This window comes from Taeniopygia guttata, chromosome 36 (genome assembly GCF_048771995.1).
Source record: "Taeniopygia guttata chromosome 36, bTaeGut7.mat, whole genome shotgun sequence".
In the NCBI taxonomy this organism is placed as follows: domain Eukaryota; kingdom Metazoa; phylum Chordata; class Aves; order Passeriformes; family Estrildidae; genus Taeniopygia; species Taeniopygia guttata.
The window spans coordinates 1,801,785-1,818,814 of record NC_133061.1 but is presented as its reverse complement, the minus strand read 5'-3'; the positions used below and the strand labels follow the sequence as shown (position 1 = coordinate 1,818,814).

The 17,030-nt window shown below is 51.6% G+C and overlaps 2 protein-coding genes across 2 annotated transcripts in view; both read left to right on the top strand.

Moving 5' to 3' along the window:
* The window catches only part of LOC121468988 (uncharacterized), a 418,875-nt gene that overhangs the window by 351,005 nt on the left and 50,840 nt on the right, over positions 1-17,030 (top strand). Inside the window, exon 16 of the mRNA XM_072921310.1 lies at positions 13,363-13,365. Coding sequence (XP_072777411.1) covers positions 13,363-13,365 — 3 coding nt within the window. The remainder of the gene's footprint in view (positions 1-13,362; positions 13,366-17,030) is intronic.
* On the top strand, positions 15,950-16,882 carry LOC121468932 (olfactory receptor 14J1-like). The gene has a single exon (XM_072921262.1). The coding sequence runs from the start codon at positions 15,950-15,952 to the stop codon at positions 16,880-16,882; it is 933 nt and encodes a 310-aa protein (XP_072777363.1).

The window sequence follows — 17,030 nt, the reverse complement described above, 5'->3', positions numbered from 1 at the left end:
GAAGGACAGTTCTTTTCCATAGGAAGGAAAGCACTGAGCCCCACTGTTTGGAAAGCAGGTGAGAAACAGCTCTCAAGAGGCCAAGATCATCTAGACCTTTCCAATCCCAGTTTTGGTCATGGGTGCCTAGACAGGATGAATGTTTTTTTCCTGTAGGAAAGAGTAGTGCGAAGTCCAAGTGTTCAGAAAGAAGATGAGAGGTGGCCACCCTTAGGCCAAGCCAGCCAGACCTGTCTCTCCTGATACCTTTCGTCTAGGAGCTATCCTTGGACACAGGGCATTTTGGAGGTGGAATCCCAGTTTTGGCTGTGGGCGCCTGGACAGGAAGATGAGTTCTTTTCATTAGGAAGGAAAGCACAGAACCCCAGTGTTTCAGAGGCAGATGAGTGCCAGCCCTCAGGAAGCCAAGGACAGCCAGACTTGTGATTCCTGGCAGCTTTTGTCTGGGAGCTATCCTTGGACATAGGGAATTCTGGAGGCAGATGCCAAATTTTGGCCATGGGTGCCTGGCCAAGATGGATGGGTTTTTTCTCAGAAGAAAAAAAAAGCACATGGTTCCAGTGTTTGAAAGGAAGATGAGAGGTGGCCCTTGGGTGGTCAAGACAGCCAGACCTGCTTCTCCTGGCAGATGTAATCTGGAAACAATCCTTGCAATATAAGGAAATTTGGAGAAGAAATCCTGGTTTTGGCCCTGGTTCCCTGGCGGAGAAGAACAGTTCTCTCCCATAGGAAGGAAAGCACAGAACCCCAGTGCTTCAGGGCAGATGAGAAGCAGCCCTCAACATGCCAAGGTGGTGAGGTGATCCCCAGGATGCCCAGCCAGCCAGACCTGTTCCATGTTCCCTTGGTTCCATGGACCCCACAGTGTCACAATGGTCTCCTTGGTTCCATGAGGCCCTGGAGTGTCACAATGTTCCCCTTGCTTCTGCAGTGTCACAATGGCCCCGTGCTTCCATGAGGCCTTGCAATGTCACAATGGCTTCGTGGTTCCACAGAGCCCTGATGTGTCACAATGGCCCCTGGGCTCCGTGTGCCCTCGATGTGTCACAGCGGCTCCTCTGTGACACTGCGGCTGCACAAGGTCACCATGGACCCTTGGTTCCTTGGGGTCTCTGAGTTCACAATGGTCTCCTTGATTCCATGAGGCAGCACAGTGTCACAATGGCCCCTTGATTCCATGAGGTTCTGAAGTGTCACCATGGTGTCCTTGGACCTGCATTGTCACAACTGACCTGTGGTAATCACATATCCTCTGAGCAGAGAGAGAGATCTCCCAGGAATTTCCTGGGAAGCTGTGAGAAGCTGTGAGAAAGCTCAGAGAAAACAACAAGAAACAATTCTTATCTTCACTTGCTGCACCTGTTGTTGTGCACATGTGGAATGTGTTATGGAGATTTGTTTATCAAAGGGTGATTTCTAAATTGGCCAATGGTGATGGTGTTTGGATTTCAATTCACCAGTCTGGTCTGTCTGTATCGGACTGTCTGCAAGAGCAATGAGTGTTTCTTAGCAGTATAGTATAGGATAATGTAATAAAACGATTGATCGGCCTTCTGGAATCATGGAGTCAGTGCTAATTATTACAGGCTGGGGACGCCCTGCTACGATAGTTATCTAAGCCAATCTTCCCTTACCTCTGAATGCTAAACAGAATAGGCTTAACAGGCATAGCAGGAACACCAACCACTGTAGACCCAAAGAGCTGGCTGAGGAGTTGGGAGAAAACTTCCCCTGGTGTCATTTCCTCACAGTAGGTACCATTATTAAAGTAATTCCAAACACATACAGTTAGTGTGTGGTAGCCTCAAATCCATGTGCCCACCATCCAGTGGAAATTAAAAATCCATAAATTCCTCACCATATTAACCCATCAAATAAATTGATTATCAGCCAGATTTGCCATAGTTATAGGATGGGAAAAATGTAGCCACAACCATGTGCCACCCAAACCAGGGTAAGCTAGACCACATGGTGACACCGAACAAGGTTTCTATATCCAGTGCAACAAAAAAAAATTATGTTACTCAAGAATTGTTATTCTTATTTCACCCTGTTTCTCTCAATGCCCTCAGGCTGCACATCGGGTGCCAAAACTGGTCTTGGTTTACAAGACAGGTGTCTGCTAGGGAAGGCAGCAAAAAGCCTCCTGTGGAATGGAGAATGTAAACCCCCTCCCTCCAAATTATTAGAATCATGAAATCAAGGGGCTCTCAGGCAGGCAAAGATATGGGAATAGGAATGTCAGCTCTTTCCTAGTGTGTATAACAAAGCAAACAAGCAGCAGCAGCTGCGGCACGAACAGCAAACAGAGCAGAGCCCAGTCCCGGCCTTTGGGCCGTGGCGCTTTCCCTGCGGTGCAGTTCCGGGCACAGCCAGCAGGGGCGCTGTGGCTCCCGGGGGCAGGGCAGGTGCGCTGACCCCCACGCGGCTGCAGGGGGCGCTCCGGCCGGGCTCGGCAGCGCGGGGCCATGGCGGCTTTGTCCGAAGGGGGAAGGGCTGGAGAGAGGCTTTGCTTCACAAACCCCGGGGCAGCCGGCTCCGCTGCCCCAGCAGGACTCTCAGAAAGCAGTCAGCTCGGTGCCCCAGCAGCACTGGCAAAAAGCAGTCAGCTGGGCTGGCAGGATGTCTCGGCAGGCCCGGGGTGAGGGGCTCCAAGCAGGGCAGAGAGAGCCCAGCTCAGGATCCTGGGCACCAGAGCAGACAGGGATAGGTCTCTCTTTTAGTGGGGCAGGTGTAAATAAGGTCCCAGTTTAGTGGCTGTTCTCACGAGCAGAGGCTCATCCCAGGACAGAAGAAACAGCTCTGGCCCGGGCTCTGGCAGCAGCAGTGGAAACTCCCATCTCCAAGAGCAGCAGCTCCTCCCAAAATAAGGGATCAGCCGGTAAACATCAGCCAACGATAAGGAACAAACAGAAAGGAAAAACCCAACCCCCAACACTGGTTTACAATTCCTAATGCTAAGGGAGAATTGTATAAAGTTTTAATTCCACCTTTATAATTGTTTACATACGAGCTCTTGAAATGTCAGGGGTAGGGATTGGAACCTGCTGCTCCAAGGCTCCTCTCACAAAAAGAGTCTTAGCAAGGCTGGCGGTCCTTGGGGAAATTTGGGGGTCTATAGGGGCTATTGGGGGTCCTTTCTGTGCCTTCTGACCTGACAGGAGCTTCTCTAATAAACTTTGGCTCAAGCTCCCAGTCTGCCCATGACAGGAGCCCCTGTGAGTGCCTGTGACATCCCGGCTCTTTGGCAGCCTGGGGACACTTAGAAAGTCCCCATGAAACCCCTCTGAGGGCCTGTCAAAATATCTGAACCTTAATATGCAAACTGTCGGCTCTTAACTGAAAGGTTGGTGGTTCGAGCCCACCCAGGGATGCCATTTATGTCAGAATCTGTGGTATTTAAATGATCCCAAAATTGCAGAAATTCGCTGTCTTTGAGCCCCGCTGCCAAAGAAGAAGCCATAATTAATCTGTGCTGGTTTTCAAGGTTGTTTATTCTTGCTTATCTATAACATGTTCTGTCTGACCTGAAGTAGGCCTTTCTTGCGGGGCAGCGTGCAGGGCTCTGCCCCTCAGTGGGAAGTTACAAACATTATATACCAGAAACTATCTGTGCTATATTTACAATAATGTGCCAATACCTACCACCTGTGTTGAACAATGTGTCCCCAGTCTAAACCAACAGAAAAATGCCAACACTACAGTGAAACATGAAAGGCATGAAGAAGACGAAAAAGGACAGGACACACACGATTTTCTCCATCTTGCCTCCTTTGAACCCCTTATCTAGAATCCTAAAATTCTACTTTTGCACCCATGTCACACTAATTATTACTCATATCAAACACTCAGAGTGTGTAATTCATCCTGTAAGATTGAAAACTCTTTTCCATGGACAGAGATCACAGGCACTGTCTCTTAGGGCTCTGTGCAGGGGGGTTCCTGACCCCCTTGCCAGGGTCCCAGGCCTTCCAGGGCAGCCAGAGGGATGCCCTGGATTACCACAGCAAACCTCATCAGGACCCATTGCTATGGTCAGTTTCCATGGCAACCAGCACCAGCCCCTGTTGCTATTGTCAGTTTCCATGGCAACCATCCCCAGCCCCTGTTGCTATGGTCAGTTTCCATGGCAACCTTCCCCAGCCCCTGTTGCTATGGTCAGTTTCCATGGCAACCATCACCAGCCCCTGTTGTTATGGTCAGTCCCTGGGCAGCTCCATGGAGACCCCATGCCAGGGGTGGTTGCCATGGACACCAGCTCAGGCCTGCAGCCAGAGCCCGTTTCCATGGCAACCATTGGCACTCCCATCCCCAGGGTCATGGGATCCCAGAACCACAGAAGTGGCTGAGCTGGGAGGGACCCATCAGGATCCTCGAGTCCAACTGCTGGCCCTGCACAGGACACCCCAACACTGCCAGCCTGGGCCTGGCAGCGCTGTCCAAACGCTGCTGGAGCTCAGAGAGCCCTGGAGCTGTGACCCTTCCCTGGGGAGCCTGGGCAGTGCCCCAGCAGCCTCTGGGCAAAAACCTTTCCCTGAGATCCAACCTCAGCCTGCCCCGACTCAGCTGCAGCCGCTCCCTGCACTCCTGTCCCTGGGCACCAGAGTGAAGAGGTTCCCTCAGCCCCAGCCAGGGACCCGCTCCCAAGGCTGCTGCCATGGCCACCAGGGCTGGCACCAGCTGGGATGCTCGGTTTCCACAGGCCGGGATTCAGGAATGGAATTGCCCAATTTCCTGCTCCTGCTAAAACCCTGCTGGCTCTCGTTGCCCTCCCACCTTCCACTGAAGGAAAAAAGGGAAAGATCCCAGGCTGGGATAAGAACAATTTACTGGGAACAGCAACGAGATGAGGAACAAGCAGGACTAGAAAAATATTGACAACAGAAGGGATAAGAAAAACTATTTACAGGGGAAATTACATCACCATCAATTGTATCTTCCTGGCCACGCATCTCCTCCTGCCTGGAAAGGACAACCTTCTCAGGGAGAGAGAGAGAGAGAGTCCCTTTCCTGCCCCTGGCAATGACCTGAGGTAGGAGTGAATGTAGTGACAGGGCCATGGCCAGACCCTCATGTTCTTCAGTCCCACATAAGGTCATTGGCAGGGGCAGGAGAAGGTACAGGTATCTTCCCAGCATGGATCACAGGGAACAGGGATCACCAGGGCTCTTCCCAATGTGGGTTCTTCAATGGGGGGTGAAGGTGGAGCGGTGCACGAAGCTCCTCCTGCAGTTGGGGCACTCACAGGGCTTCCCTCACCAGTGGCTCTGTTGGTGTTGGGTCAAGTAAGAGCTCCGGGTGAAGCTCTTCCCACACTGGGGACACTCGTAGGGCCTCTCCCCAGTGTGGATGCGCCGGTGCCTGATGAGGTTGGAGTTTTGCTTGAACCCCTTCCCACAGTCAGAGCAGAGGAAGAGCCTCTCCTCGGTGTGGACCCGCTCATGCAGGAGGAGACTGTAGCTGCTCTGAAACATCTTCCCACATGTGGGGCACATGTAGGGCCTCTCCCCAGTGTGGATGCGCCGGTGGGTGACAAGGGTGGAGTTTTGCTTGAAGACCTTGCCACAGTCAGAGCAGAGGAAGGGCCTCTCCTCGGTGTGGACCCGCTCATGCAGGAGGAGATTTGAGCTGCTCTGAAACCTCTTCCCACATGTGGGGCACATGTAGGGCCTCTCCCCAGTGTGGATGCGCCGGTGCCTGACAAGAGTGGAGTTGTGCTTGAAGCCCTTCCCGCAGTCAGGGCAGTGGAAGGGCCTCTCATCTGTGTGAATCCGCTGATGTTCAAGGAGATGGGAGCTGGTGTGAAACCTCTTCTGACACTCGGGATACTCGTAGGGCCTCTCCCCAGTGTGGATGCATAGGTGGGCTACAAGGGCAGAGCTGCAGCTGAAGCCCTTCCCACACTCCCCACACTCGTAGGGCCATTCCCCAGTGTGGATCGTCTGGTGTCGTCTCAGACTGTTGCTGTGCCTGAAGCTCTTCCCACACTCCAAGCACTTGTAGGGCTTCTCCCCATCGTGAAGCTTCTCAGAGACCACCAGCTCTGAGCTCTGGCTGAAGCTCTGCCCACCTTCCTGACCTAGAGTGGGCCTTTCCTCCTCAGAGCACCCTGGGCTGGGTTTGCAGCCCCTCCTTGTGTGGGATCTCCGGGGCTTTTCCTCCCCGTTGGATTCTTGTTCTGTGGAGTTGCTCAAAACGGCCTCTTCCATGAGGTTGTGCTGCAGGGATTTGTCCTTCCTGGTCTCCATCATCAGCTCCTGCTCTGGGGGAGGAAGGACAAGGAGAGGATGGGATTTGCCTCCGTGCCACAAGGAAGGGTAAGGAGATCCCCCCAGTGCATCCCCGTCAGCAGAGCGTTGGCAGCGGGGCTGTCCTGCAGCCGGGGGCCAGGCTGGGCTGGGAGATGGAGCAGGAGAGAGGGGGAAAGGGGCACTGACTTCCTCCTCACCTGCCTGGATGTCCCAGGGCTCCTTCCTCTTCCTCACAGCCTCCTCCTCCATTTCATGAAGATTTGGGTATGGGAAATTCTGTTTTGGGAGGAAAACAAGGGATGAGCACAGTGAGTTTTGTACTGGTTGGAAGGCAAACCAGGGGGAGAGTCTCAGCCAGAATGACAATTGAGTAAGAAAATTAAGATCAAGGCAATTATACAGAAACACTGGCTTAATCGGACAGAGTCAGGATATAACCTCACACCCCACTGGTCAGGGTGGTGGTAGCAGTCTGATGAAATGGTGGCTGCAGTCCGGCTGGAGTGATGAACGTGATTCTGTCAAAGCAGTGATCCTGTAGAAGGGTCTGGTCTTCCTCTGAAGGTCCAGTGGTGGTTATGGAGCTCTTGTCCTCTGGGAATGCAGTAGGCAAGGTGGTCGTGGTGTTGCAAGGGTGAGATTATATCCAGGTAGGAATGCTTGGTTCCTCCCCCTGGGCGGAGCATCCCACAATGGGACGATGTAATTTTATCAGCCCTGCAGTGACACTCAATGGCCCATTAACAGAAGATGGCCCCTGGAGGGCGTTATCAGGGCTGAGCCATGGAAGAGATAAAGAACACTGCCCCACCTGTTGATAACAGTTTATGGAGATGGTGACTGAAAACACTTCTGGTTACATCTGACACTGTAACCTGAAACAGTGAGGCCATCCCTGCTCGGGGTGGGGGGTGAACACCACCTCCCTTACCCAAACTGGCTCAGGTGTAAAACCCCCACCCTGGGAAGGCCACGCACACAGGGGACAATGTCACACTTGCCCTGTCCCAGGGGAAGTCTCTGTCCCTGTCACTCCCTTGCTCTCCCCCCTTTTTTCTTTCTTTCCATCCCTCTCTCTTCCTCACATTTACTGTTCAATAAAATCCACCTTGGATTTGGTCTTGGTAGCACCTTAATTGGGGCAGAGGCATTTCTCTAACAATTTTATTAACCAGCTTGCAACATTATTTTGCACAGTGAGTTCAGGGCACTGCTGTCTGACCCCAAGTGCCTTTTTGACAACAGCATGGTTCCCTCCTATGAGGAGGTTCTGCCTCTTTCTGGAGGAACTCTTGGAAACTTGGATGCAGCTTCCTCTGAGCAACTTTTGGGAGAACTTATGATTTCTGCCAAGTTTGTTTTGTCCAGTGCCCAGGGAATGCTCAAGGGGTATCTGGTTTTGGTTTGGCCCTAATTTTCTTCTGATTTGTCTTTATCACTTAAAAACACCTGGAAAATGACTAAAAAAAGTATTGACCAGAGATGTCAAAAGTCCCTCCATCTAAGAGTTATTTGAGGTGGAATTAACGGTTTGGAAACGTATTCTGGGGGATTTGTGGGTTCTTGGGGGATATCTGGTAGTATTCTCCATATCTTTGCACTCCAAAAGCCAAGGTGGATTGCTCTGTCACCTCAAAATTATTCAATCCCACTGGAAACCCCACATTCTTACCCCAAAAATGCTCAATCCCACCTCAAAATGGCTGGTTCCCACCTCAGTCCCATGCCAAAATTACTCAATTCCACAGCCTCTAGGGTGAGATGGGGTTGGAAGGAGATCGGGAGAAGTGAGATCTAAATTTGAGGTTGTGGGATTAAGATTGTGTGGGGCTGGGTGGGTGTGATTTATTTTGATAATAAATAAAACTATCAGAATTATTGATTTCTGTCCCATTCATTTTCTGACAGTTCTGGTTTGCTTTTCAGAGTGCCGCCTTCTCAGCTGATTTTGTTTGTGACCTCCTGTCCCAGACTGAAAAGCAAGATGTGTTCTATTTGCCATCTGTTTGGCAGTTGTCCTGTGTTAAGTGGGCAGTTTTTCCTTATCTCTTCCACAATCAATCCTCCCTCAGGGCAGACATCTGCTGATAATGGGCTATTGAATGTCACTGCATGGCTGATAAGAACTATAACATCCCATTGTGAGCTGCTCCACCCAGAGGGAGGAGCCAAGCATTCCTACCTGCATCTAGTCTTGAGATTCTGGCCCACCAACACAGCTTTTTCTGGGCTGGATTTCTCAGAGGAACAGCTGCCTCTTCCTCTTCAGAAGAAGACACCCTTTTCTACAGGATCACTTCTCCAACAGAACCACACCTGACACTGCAGGAGGACTGCAGCGACCATTCCAATTGGACTGCGGCCAACACCCTGTCCAACAGACTGTCCGGTCGTATTCTGGCTCTCTCAGTGTTGTTTTTGTTCACTGCATTGTTCATATTTTTATTTTCTTCCCTAATAAAAAACAGTTATTCCTGCTCCCATATTTTTACCTGAGAGCCCCCCTTAATTTCAAATTTATAACAATTCAGAAAGAAAGAGTCGGCATTTTTCCATTTCAGGAGAGGCTCCTGCCTCCCTTAGCAGACACCTGTCATTCCAAACCAAAACACCTCCTTTCTCTCCTGCCTTCCTTTGCCTGCTCTGTTTCTCTCTCAGTGCCGCCCTTGACCCAGGGCAGCTCCCACCAAAGATCCTGCCCTGATTTAATTCCCAATCCATGAGCTATGACAACCACAGGTGAAGTTATGAAGGCTGGCAGTGAAATGTCACTGTAGGATCTTGCTCCACTTGGCTTTTGGCTCTTCCATAAGGACTTTGCCTTCAAGGTCAGGAACATCTTTTCCTGGCTGGGAACTGGAATTCCACACACATGGGAGTGTGTGCCATGGATCCCAGAGGGGCAATCCTGAGACTCCCAGGGTGCTGCTCCTGCTGTGCCTCCCAAGGAGCTGTGCAGGGCAGGGGACAAGGTGCAGCAGCTGTGTTGGTGCTGCAGTGCCACAGCAGCCCCTGGTTCCAGGAGTTTCCGCACTGCCAACAGCCGTTCCTGGGTTCCATGATGCCCTGCTGTGTCCCCATGGATATTTGGTGGCATGAAGTTCTTCAGTGTCACAATGGCCACCTCGCTCCATGAGCTTCCGCAGTGTCCAAATGGCCTCCTTGGATGGGCAGTGTCACCATGGACCATTGGCTCCATGCAGCCCCGCTGGGTCACCATGGACTCCTTGGTTCCATGAGGTTCTGGGGGTGTCTCCATGGTCTCCTTGGATCCACAGTGTCACAATGGACGACTGGATCCACGTGGCCCTGCTGTGTCACCATGGCCCCTTGGTTCCATGGGACCCCAGAGTCACAATTGACTCTTTGCTTCGTCATCCTATGGGAGAGAACTGTCCTTCTCCCAGGGCCTATGGCCAAAACTGGGATTCCTTCCCCAAATTTTCTTGTATGAAAGATTGTTCCCTGATGAAACTTGCCAATAGAAACAGGTCTGGCTGCCTTGGCCACCCAGGGGCCACCTCTCATCTGCCTTTCAGACACTGAGTCCGTGTGCTTTTCTTGCTTAAAAAGCATCCATCTCAACCAGGCACCCATGGCCAAAATTTGGGATCTGCCTCCCAAATTCCCTATATACAAGGATAGCTCCCAGAAAAATGATGCCAGGAATCACAAGTCTGGCTGGCCTTGGCTCCTGAGGTCTGGCACTCATGTTCCTCTGAAACACTGGGGCTCTGTCCTTTCCTTCCTAATGAAAAGAACTCTTCTTCCTGTCCAGGCACCCATGGCTAAACCTGGGATTCCACCTCCAAAACTCAGTAAATCGAAGGATTGCTCCCAAGTGAAATCAGCCAGGACGGACAGGTCTGGCTGCCTTTTGCCCCTTGGGGGCTTCTTCTAATCAGCTTTTGAAATACTGGGGCTCAGTGCTTTCCTTCTAATGGAAAAGAACCTTCTTTTTTCTCAAGGTGTACATGGTCAAAACTGACATTCTTCATCCCAAATTCCATATATCCAAGGATTACTCCATGACAAGAGTTTCCAGGAGAAACAGGTCTGGCTGGCTTGGCGTCACAGGAGCCACTTTCCTCTCCTCTCCTCTCCTCTCCTCTCCTCTCCTCTCCTCTCCTCTCCTCTCCTCTCCTCTCCTCTCCTCTCCTCTCCTCTCCTCTCCTCTCCTCTCCTCTCCTCTCCTCTCCTCTCCTCTCCTCTCCTCTCCTCTCCTCTCCTCTCCTCTCCTCTCCTCTCCTCTCCTCTCCTCTCCTCTCCTCTCCTCTCCTCTCCTCTCCTCTCCTCTCCTCTCCTCTCCTCTCCTCTCCTCTCCTCTCCTCTCCTCTCCTCTCCTCTCCTCTCCTCTCCTCTCCTCTCCTCTCCTCTCCTCTCCTCTCCTCTCCTCTCCTCTCCTCTCCTCTCCTCTCCTCTCCTCTCCTCTCCTCTCCTCTCCTCTCCTCTCCTCTCCTCTCCTCTCCTCTCCTCTCCTCTCCTCTCCTCTCCTCTCCTCTCCCTTAGAAACACTTGCCCTCTGTGCTTTCCTTCTTATACAAAAAACCATCCTTATGTACGGAGAAATGGCAGAAACTGGGATTCCACCTCCCAGATTCCCGATATCCAAGGGTTGTTTTCAGACAAAAGCTACCAGGACAGAGAGGTGTGGCTGCCTTAGGCCTCTGGTGGCCACCATTTATCTGCCCCTCAAACACCGGTGTTCCGTGCTTTTCTTCCTATGGAAAAGGACCGTCCTTCTCCCCCAGATGTCCATGTCTGAAAGTGGGATTCCACCTCTAAAATTCCCTATATCCAACGGTTGCTCCCAGACAAGCCTGGCTGGCCTTGGCCTCTGGTGGCTGCCCCTGCCACACTGGGGCTCGGTTCTTTCCTTCCCGTGGAGATCACTGTGACACTGTGGGCACCTCATGGAACCAAGGGGATCATTGTGGCACCACTGGAGCCCATGGAACCAAGGGGCCGTGGTGACACCGTGGGGCTTCATGGACCCAGAGACCATTATGACTCTGTGGGGCCTGATGGAACCATGGAGACCATTCCGACCCTTCAGGGCCTGGTGTCACCAAGGGGGCATTGTGACACCTCAGGGCCTCCTGGAAGCCAGGGACCATTGGGACACTGTGGGGCCCCATGGAAGCGAGGGAACATGGAACAGGTCTGGCTGGCTTGGCCTCCCAGGGGCCACCTGACAGGTCTGGCTGATGTTCGAATGCCAAGGGCTGCCTCTCATCAGCTCCTGTAGCAATGGGGCTCCGTGCTCTCCTTTGTATGGAAAAGAACCGTCTGTCTTTTCTGATGCCCCTTGCCAAAACTGTCACTCTGCCCAAAAAATTTCCTATATTCAGGGGTATCTCTAAGAACAGAATCTGGCAGCTCTGGCTGGCCTTGTCCTCTGGTGGTGACCTCTCATTTGCCCCTAAAACAGTGGGGCTCTGTTCCTTCATTCCTATGGAAAAGAACTGGTCTTCATGTCCAGGAACCATGGCCAAAATTAGAATTGGCCACTGAGCCCGGAGGGGCTCACGGAACCATCTGCAGGCCCCGGGCAGATATTGACTCTGCCAGTGCTGCCATCCTCCCTCCAGTGAGAGAAAAGGACACAGGACAGGCACACAGAGGAGCAACGTGAAGACACTGAGGTCAGTGAAGAGGAAGTTGAGTCCCAGATGGGAGGGATGAGGAGATGCCTTGATCTTGGGGCTGAAATCCTCTGCTAAAGCTATGGAGAAGGATGTAATTGATACATCAGACTCTTTTTCCCTATAAGGCATTGAAAAGTATGGGGAGATGACTTGTTTCAGCAAAGGCCTCCACGCAAATGTTGCAGTAGCTGAGATCCCATGAGAAGTTTGAACAGAGAAAGAGAGCAGAGTGATGAGACCCTGTGCACCAGGGAGAGAAGAAGACCTCTGTTCCCAGAGATGATTTCAGAAGCAGTTGAAGAGAACCTCTGGTCTTGAACAACTCATCTTTAAACTAATACCCCATAAGCTGACATGGCCCATAAACACAGCTGTGGAAAAAGCTGTGAAAAAATGGCAGGGATTTCACTATTTCACTTTTTCCGAGTGGCTGCTATTCATGGAACTTGAGAGCCACAAGAGAACTGTTTCCTTATGGAGAAGTCTCCATAGCAAGAAAAAGAGACTCCTCACCCTAAGTGAAGTGAAGAAGGACTATTCTAGAGGTGGTAAACTGGCTGAAAATTTTAGGTTTTGTCTCCTTACGTTGTCAATAAAGAAGAAAAAGTTGTGGTGAGAAGAAGAGTGTTCTGAAAGTTTTGTGCTGATTCTTATTACTCTTTCTTTTAGTTATTGCTAATAAACTTTTCTTTATGCTCTTTTAAAGTTTTGATCCCACTTTCCCTTTCTCCTTATCCTACCTCACAGCAGGAAATGAGTAACTATATTATTTTGTGTGCACTGGTAATTAGACATCACTAAACCCACCACACTAATTGATGCATTGCCCAAGAAATCTCAAAATGGTGAACCAAAACTGCTACAGAAACTTCCTGATGAACTGCCCCAGACCAGAGGGAAAACAAGGCAGAGCCATGGTTTGTTAGGAGTTGCTTGAACCTAATGAGCCCCGTGGTGCATTTGGAGCTGAGCCCTGGAACCTCAGGGCCTGAGAGGAGATTGCACAAAACTTTCCAGGAGTCAACAGCAGAAGAAAACCCCAAACTGTCTCAAAGCATTAATGGGTGCCACTGAGGTCCATCCCCAACACAGGCTCCTCATGGACTCCTTGAAGGAGAGAATTGGAGACTCAAAATGGCACAAAAACCTCTCAGTGTGGAAAGGAAAATCCAAAGTACCTGAAAAAAGTTGAGTATCTCAGAGTATTAATGAGCCCCAGTGAGTGTCAGTACAAAGCTCTCAAGGGACTCGTTAAAGCAGATAATTGGGGCCATGATTGCACAAACCTCTCACAGAGTCTGTATCAAAAGGGAAACACCAAGTACCTTAAAAGAAATGAAGTTCTGGGAGCATGAAGGAGCCCCCAGGGCCATTCCTGACCAAGGCTCCCCAGGGACTCCTTCCAGCAGATCCTTGAGGCCACTGGGATGTGGGCTAGGGGGGGATGCTGAGGGCAGGACCAGGGGGTGACAGTGCCCAGCCTGGCTGGGGCTGTGCCAGGAGGCCCCAGGGCCTCAGGACAAGGTGTCTCCTCACAGCCCTTGGTGGCACAGACCCTGCTGTGCCCCAGGGCACCAAGACTTGGCTTCTCTTTGTCCCCACCTGTCATCAGTGCCTCCAGTTCTCTGCTCTGCCTGGGGCCTGGGGACACTTTCTCAGTTGTGTCCCTCAGTGGGACCCATTAAAAGTCCGAGAAACTTTGAAGTTGGATTCTGACTTGGAGTTCTGGAGAGGTTTCTGCAGCTCCCTCTCAGGGCCTGATGTTCAGGGACTGAGCACAAAGCCCCAGAGGGTCATTAAAGTCCTTGTGCTGTGTCTGTGCTGCTGAGCTGGGCCGGGCTCCTGGCACAGAGGGTGATCCTGGTAACCAAGAAGGGCTTCAAAAGCACATTTCTCTTGCTGAGCAGCTCTTCTCCCAGCCCAGCAGGGCTGGGGCACTGCCTGCAGCCAGCCCGGGCACAGCACAGAGGCACAGAGAGCTTCAATCAGTCAGGGCTGGGAAGGGGCTGAGAAGTGCCTGGGGCAGAATCACTGCCAGCCCTTGGCACAGGAACCTCTGGCTGCAGGACAATGCAGCTGCAGCTCCTGGAGTGATCTCCTAAAGCTGGAACATCCCAATGCCCACAGACCCTGTGAGTGCATTCTCTGCTCATCTCCTGTGCAGAGCAGCCAGGGGTGCCCAGGGCTGTCCTGCAGAGCAGGGTCCTGCAGCCCAGGGCGCTGTGCTGGGCCAGGACTCTGCTGCCTGCCAGGGACAGCTCTCAGCCGGCCCTGGAGCTGCTCCCAGCGCTGGCCAGGAGCTGTGGGGGGAAGGAGCCACCCTGAGCAGGGCAGGTGCTGCTGCTGAGAGGGGCTGGGTGGGGCAGGGCTGCTCCCAGCTCCAGACCAGCCTGGGCACAGCTCCAGAGGGCACTTCCCAAAGAAGGTAAGCCTGGGATTGCTGTAAAAGTCACGAGCTTTCCTGAGATTGTTTTCAATTTCCTGCTTGGAGCTGGATGGGAAAGTTGGAGTGATGACATGAAGAATTTTGCTTTTTATACATTTTTCATATATCCGTAGGTTCATAAATTACTATTATGTAATTATAAATTTATAATCCTTACCTAACTCTATTAAACTCTTAATGAACTCTACTTAACTACTATTATATACTTAATGTAATTATAATCCTTAATTAACTCTAATATGTTTCCTTACTTTTCTCTTGGATTTTAGAACAATAACCTGTCTAAACACATTTTTTAAATGCTATATAGTCTTATTATCAGGGAAAGAACCCACAAGAAGACCATTTCGGTTTTTAAATGTGAGCAGTGATAAGAAAACCTGGGGCAAAAAAGCCCTTGGACCTACTCCAATGGTTTGAGCCAGGGGTGTGTAACTGGGGCAACTGAAACTCCTATTGGATGTTCCTGTTAAATATCCTAATTAATCAATCTTAATGAACTGTTGAAATCAGGGGCTGGGTGTGCCTCATCCCCACTGGGACACCTGGGAGCGTCCAATAAAGGTCTGGTTTTTACTTTACTCTTCGAACACTGTTGCAAGGGTTCTTTTTTTTCTCATTTGATTATAGGCAACAGGGGAATGAGAGAAGCAGAACAGGAATTGTAATCCCAGAATCACAGAACATTCTGAGTTGAAAGGGACACACAGGATCATCAAAGGAATGTTTGAACATTTACAGAGACTCCAGAACTGTGACTTTGGGTGGTCAGTCTCTCTGCTGGGAGCCTCCCAAAGGGCCTTCAGCCACTCCTCAGCCCTGGACAGCAGCAGCATCACCTCTGCAGGGCCCAGCAGGGCTCTCCTGAGCTGCCCTTGCCCAGCTGCACACAGAGCCTGCCCCAGCCAGGGCCCTGCACACAGGCAGGTTTCTGTAGGGCCGGGCCGAGGGCACACAGGGTGGGATGGGCTCTGTGAGCGCTGGCAGGGACAAGGCACCTCTCAGGAGGGAATGTCCAGGCCCAGGGAGATGCTCAGGGAAGCAGAGGGGGCTGAGCAGAGCAGTGCTGGGGGAACAAACCCATCCAGCCCCTCACCTGCCCTCAGCCACAGGGAATCCTTTGCCTCTCACATCTCTCTGTGGAAACTCTGAGTGCAGCAGGAATGCTGGGGATTTCTGACCTCAGAGAGCCAGGAATGATGTGTGGGTAGGAAAACAATTCCTAAAACCAGCTTCTGCTCTTTCCCTTACAAGTATGAGTGCAGATGGTACTAACCCTTTCTGCAGTAGGATTGATTCCCCTGACAAATCCTGAATATCCAGCCTTGTCCCTCTGCCAAATGTCCACAAACCCAGGGCAGCAGGGCAGGGATGGCTCCTCGAGATCCTCCATAAACAGGCCTGGCTGCTCCTGGCACACTCAGCCAGCACAGCTGGAACTCAGGCAGGGACCTGGGTGAAGGTTTTCCCAGAGCAGGAACAAGGGTGGGTGAGTCCCAGCAGGACAGGCTGCAGGGAATGGCCCAGGTTTGGCTCCAAGCAGCCTCTCCTGACTTGTCCCTGTCCTTTCTCCCTGAACAGGTGCCCATGTGCAGCCACAGCAAATGTCCAACAGCAGCTCCATCAGCCACTTCCTCCTGCTGGCACTGGCAGACACGCGGCAGCTGCAGCTCCTGCACTTCTGCCTCTTCCTGGGCATCTCCCTGGCTGCCCTCCTGGGCAACGGCCTCATCATCAGCGCCGTAGCTGGCGGCCACCACCTGCACACGCCCATGTTCTTCTTCCTGCTCAACCTGGCCCTCAGCGACCTGGGCTCCATCTGCACCACTGTCCCCAAAGCCATGCACAATTCTCTCTGGGACACCAGCACCATCTCCTACACAGGATGTGCTGCACAGCTCTTTTTCTTTCTGCTCTTCATGTCAGCAGAGTATTTCCTGCTGACCATCATGTGCTATGACCGCTACGTGTCCATCTGCAAACCCCTGCACTACGGGACCCTCCTGGGCAGCAGAGCTTGTGCCCACATGGCAGCAGCTGCCTGGGCCAGTGCCTTTCTCAATGCTCTGCTGCAAACAGCCAATACATTTTCCCTGCCCCTGTGCCATGGCAATGCCCTGGGCCAGTTCTTCTGTGAAATCCCCCAGATCCTCAAACTCTCCTGCTCTATATCTTATCTCAGGGAACTGGGGCTCATTGCTGTTACTGCCTGTTTTGGACTAGGTTGTTTTGTATTCATTGTTTTCTCCTATGTGCAGATCTTCAGGGCCGTGCTGAGGATCCCTTCTGAGCAGGGACGGCACAAAGCCTTTTCCACCTGCCTCCCTCACCTGGCCGTGGTCTCTCTGTTCGTCAGCACTGTAATATTTGCCTACCTGAAGCCCCCCTTGATGTCCTCCCATTCCCTGGATCTGGCCCTGTCAGTTCTGTACTCGGTGGTGCCTCCAGCCCTGAACCCCCTCATCTACAGCCTGAGGAACCAGGAGCTCAAGGCTGCAGTGTGGACACTGATGACTGGATGCTTTCAAGGACATTAAACTGCTGGCCAATTTCTCCAAATTACTTTGAATAAAAGTCATATTTGATACTTCTTGTTGGTTTCATCTTGGAAGTCTTTGTTTTACATTTAATGTTGTCCACAAATAAATGCCATTCCTTGTGCCATTTCTCATTTTGTTTCACTCC

Coding starts and splice junctions, on each gene's coding strand:
- LOC121468932 (XM_072921262.1), top strand. CDS start 15,950: ATGTCCAACAGCAGCTCCATCAGCCACTTCCTCCTGCTGGCACTGGCA.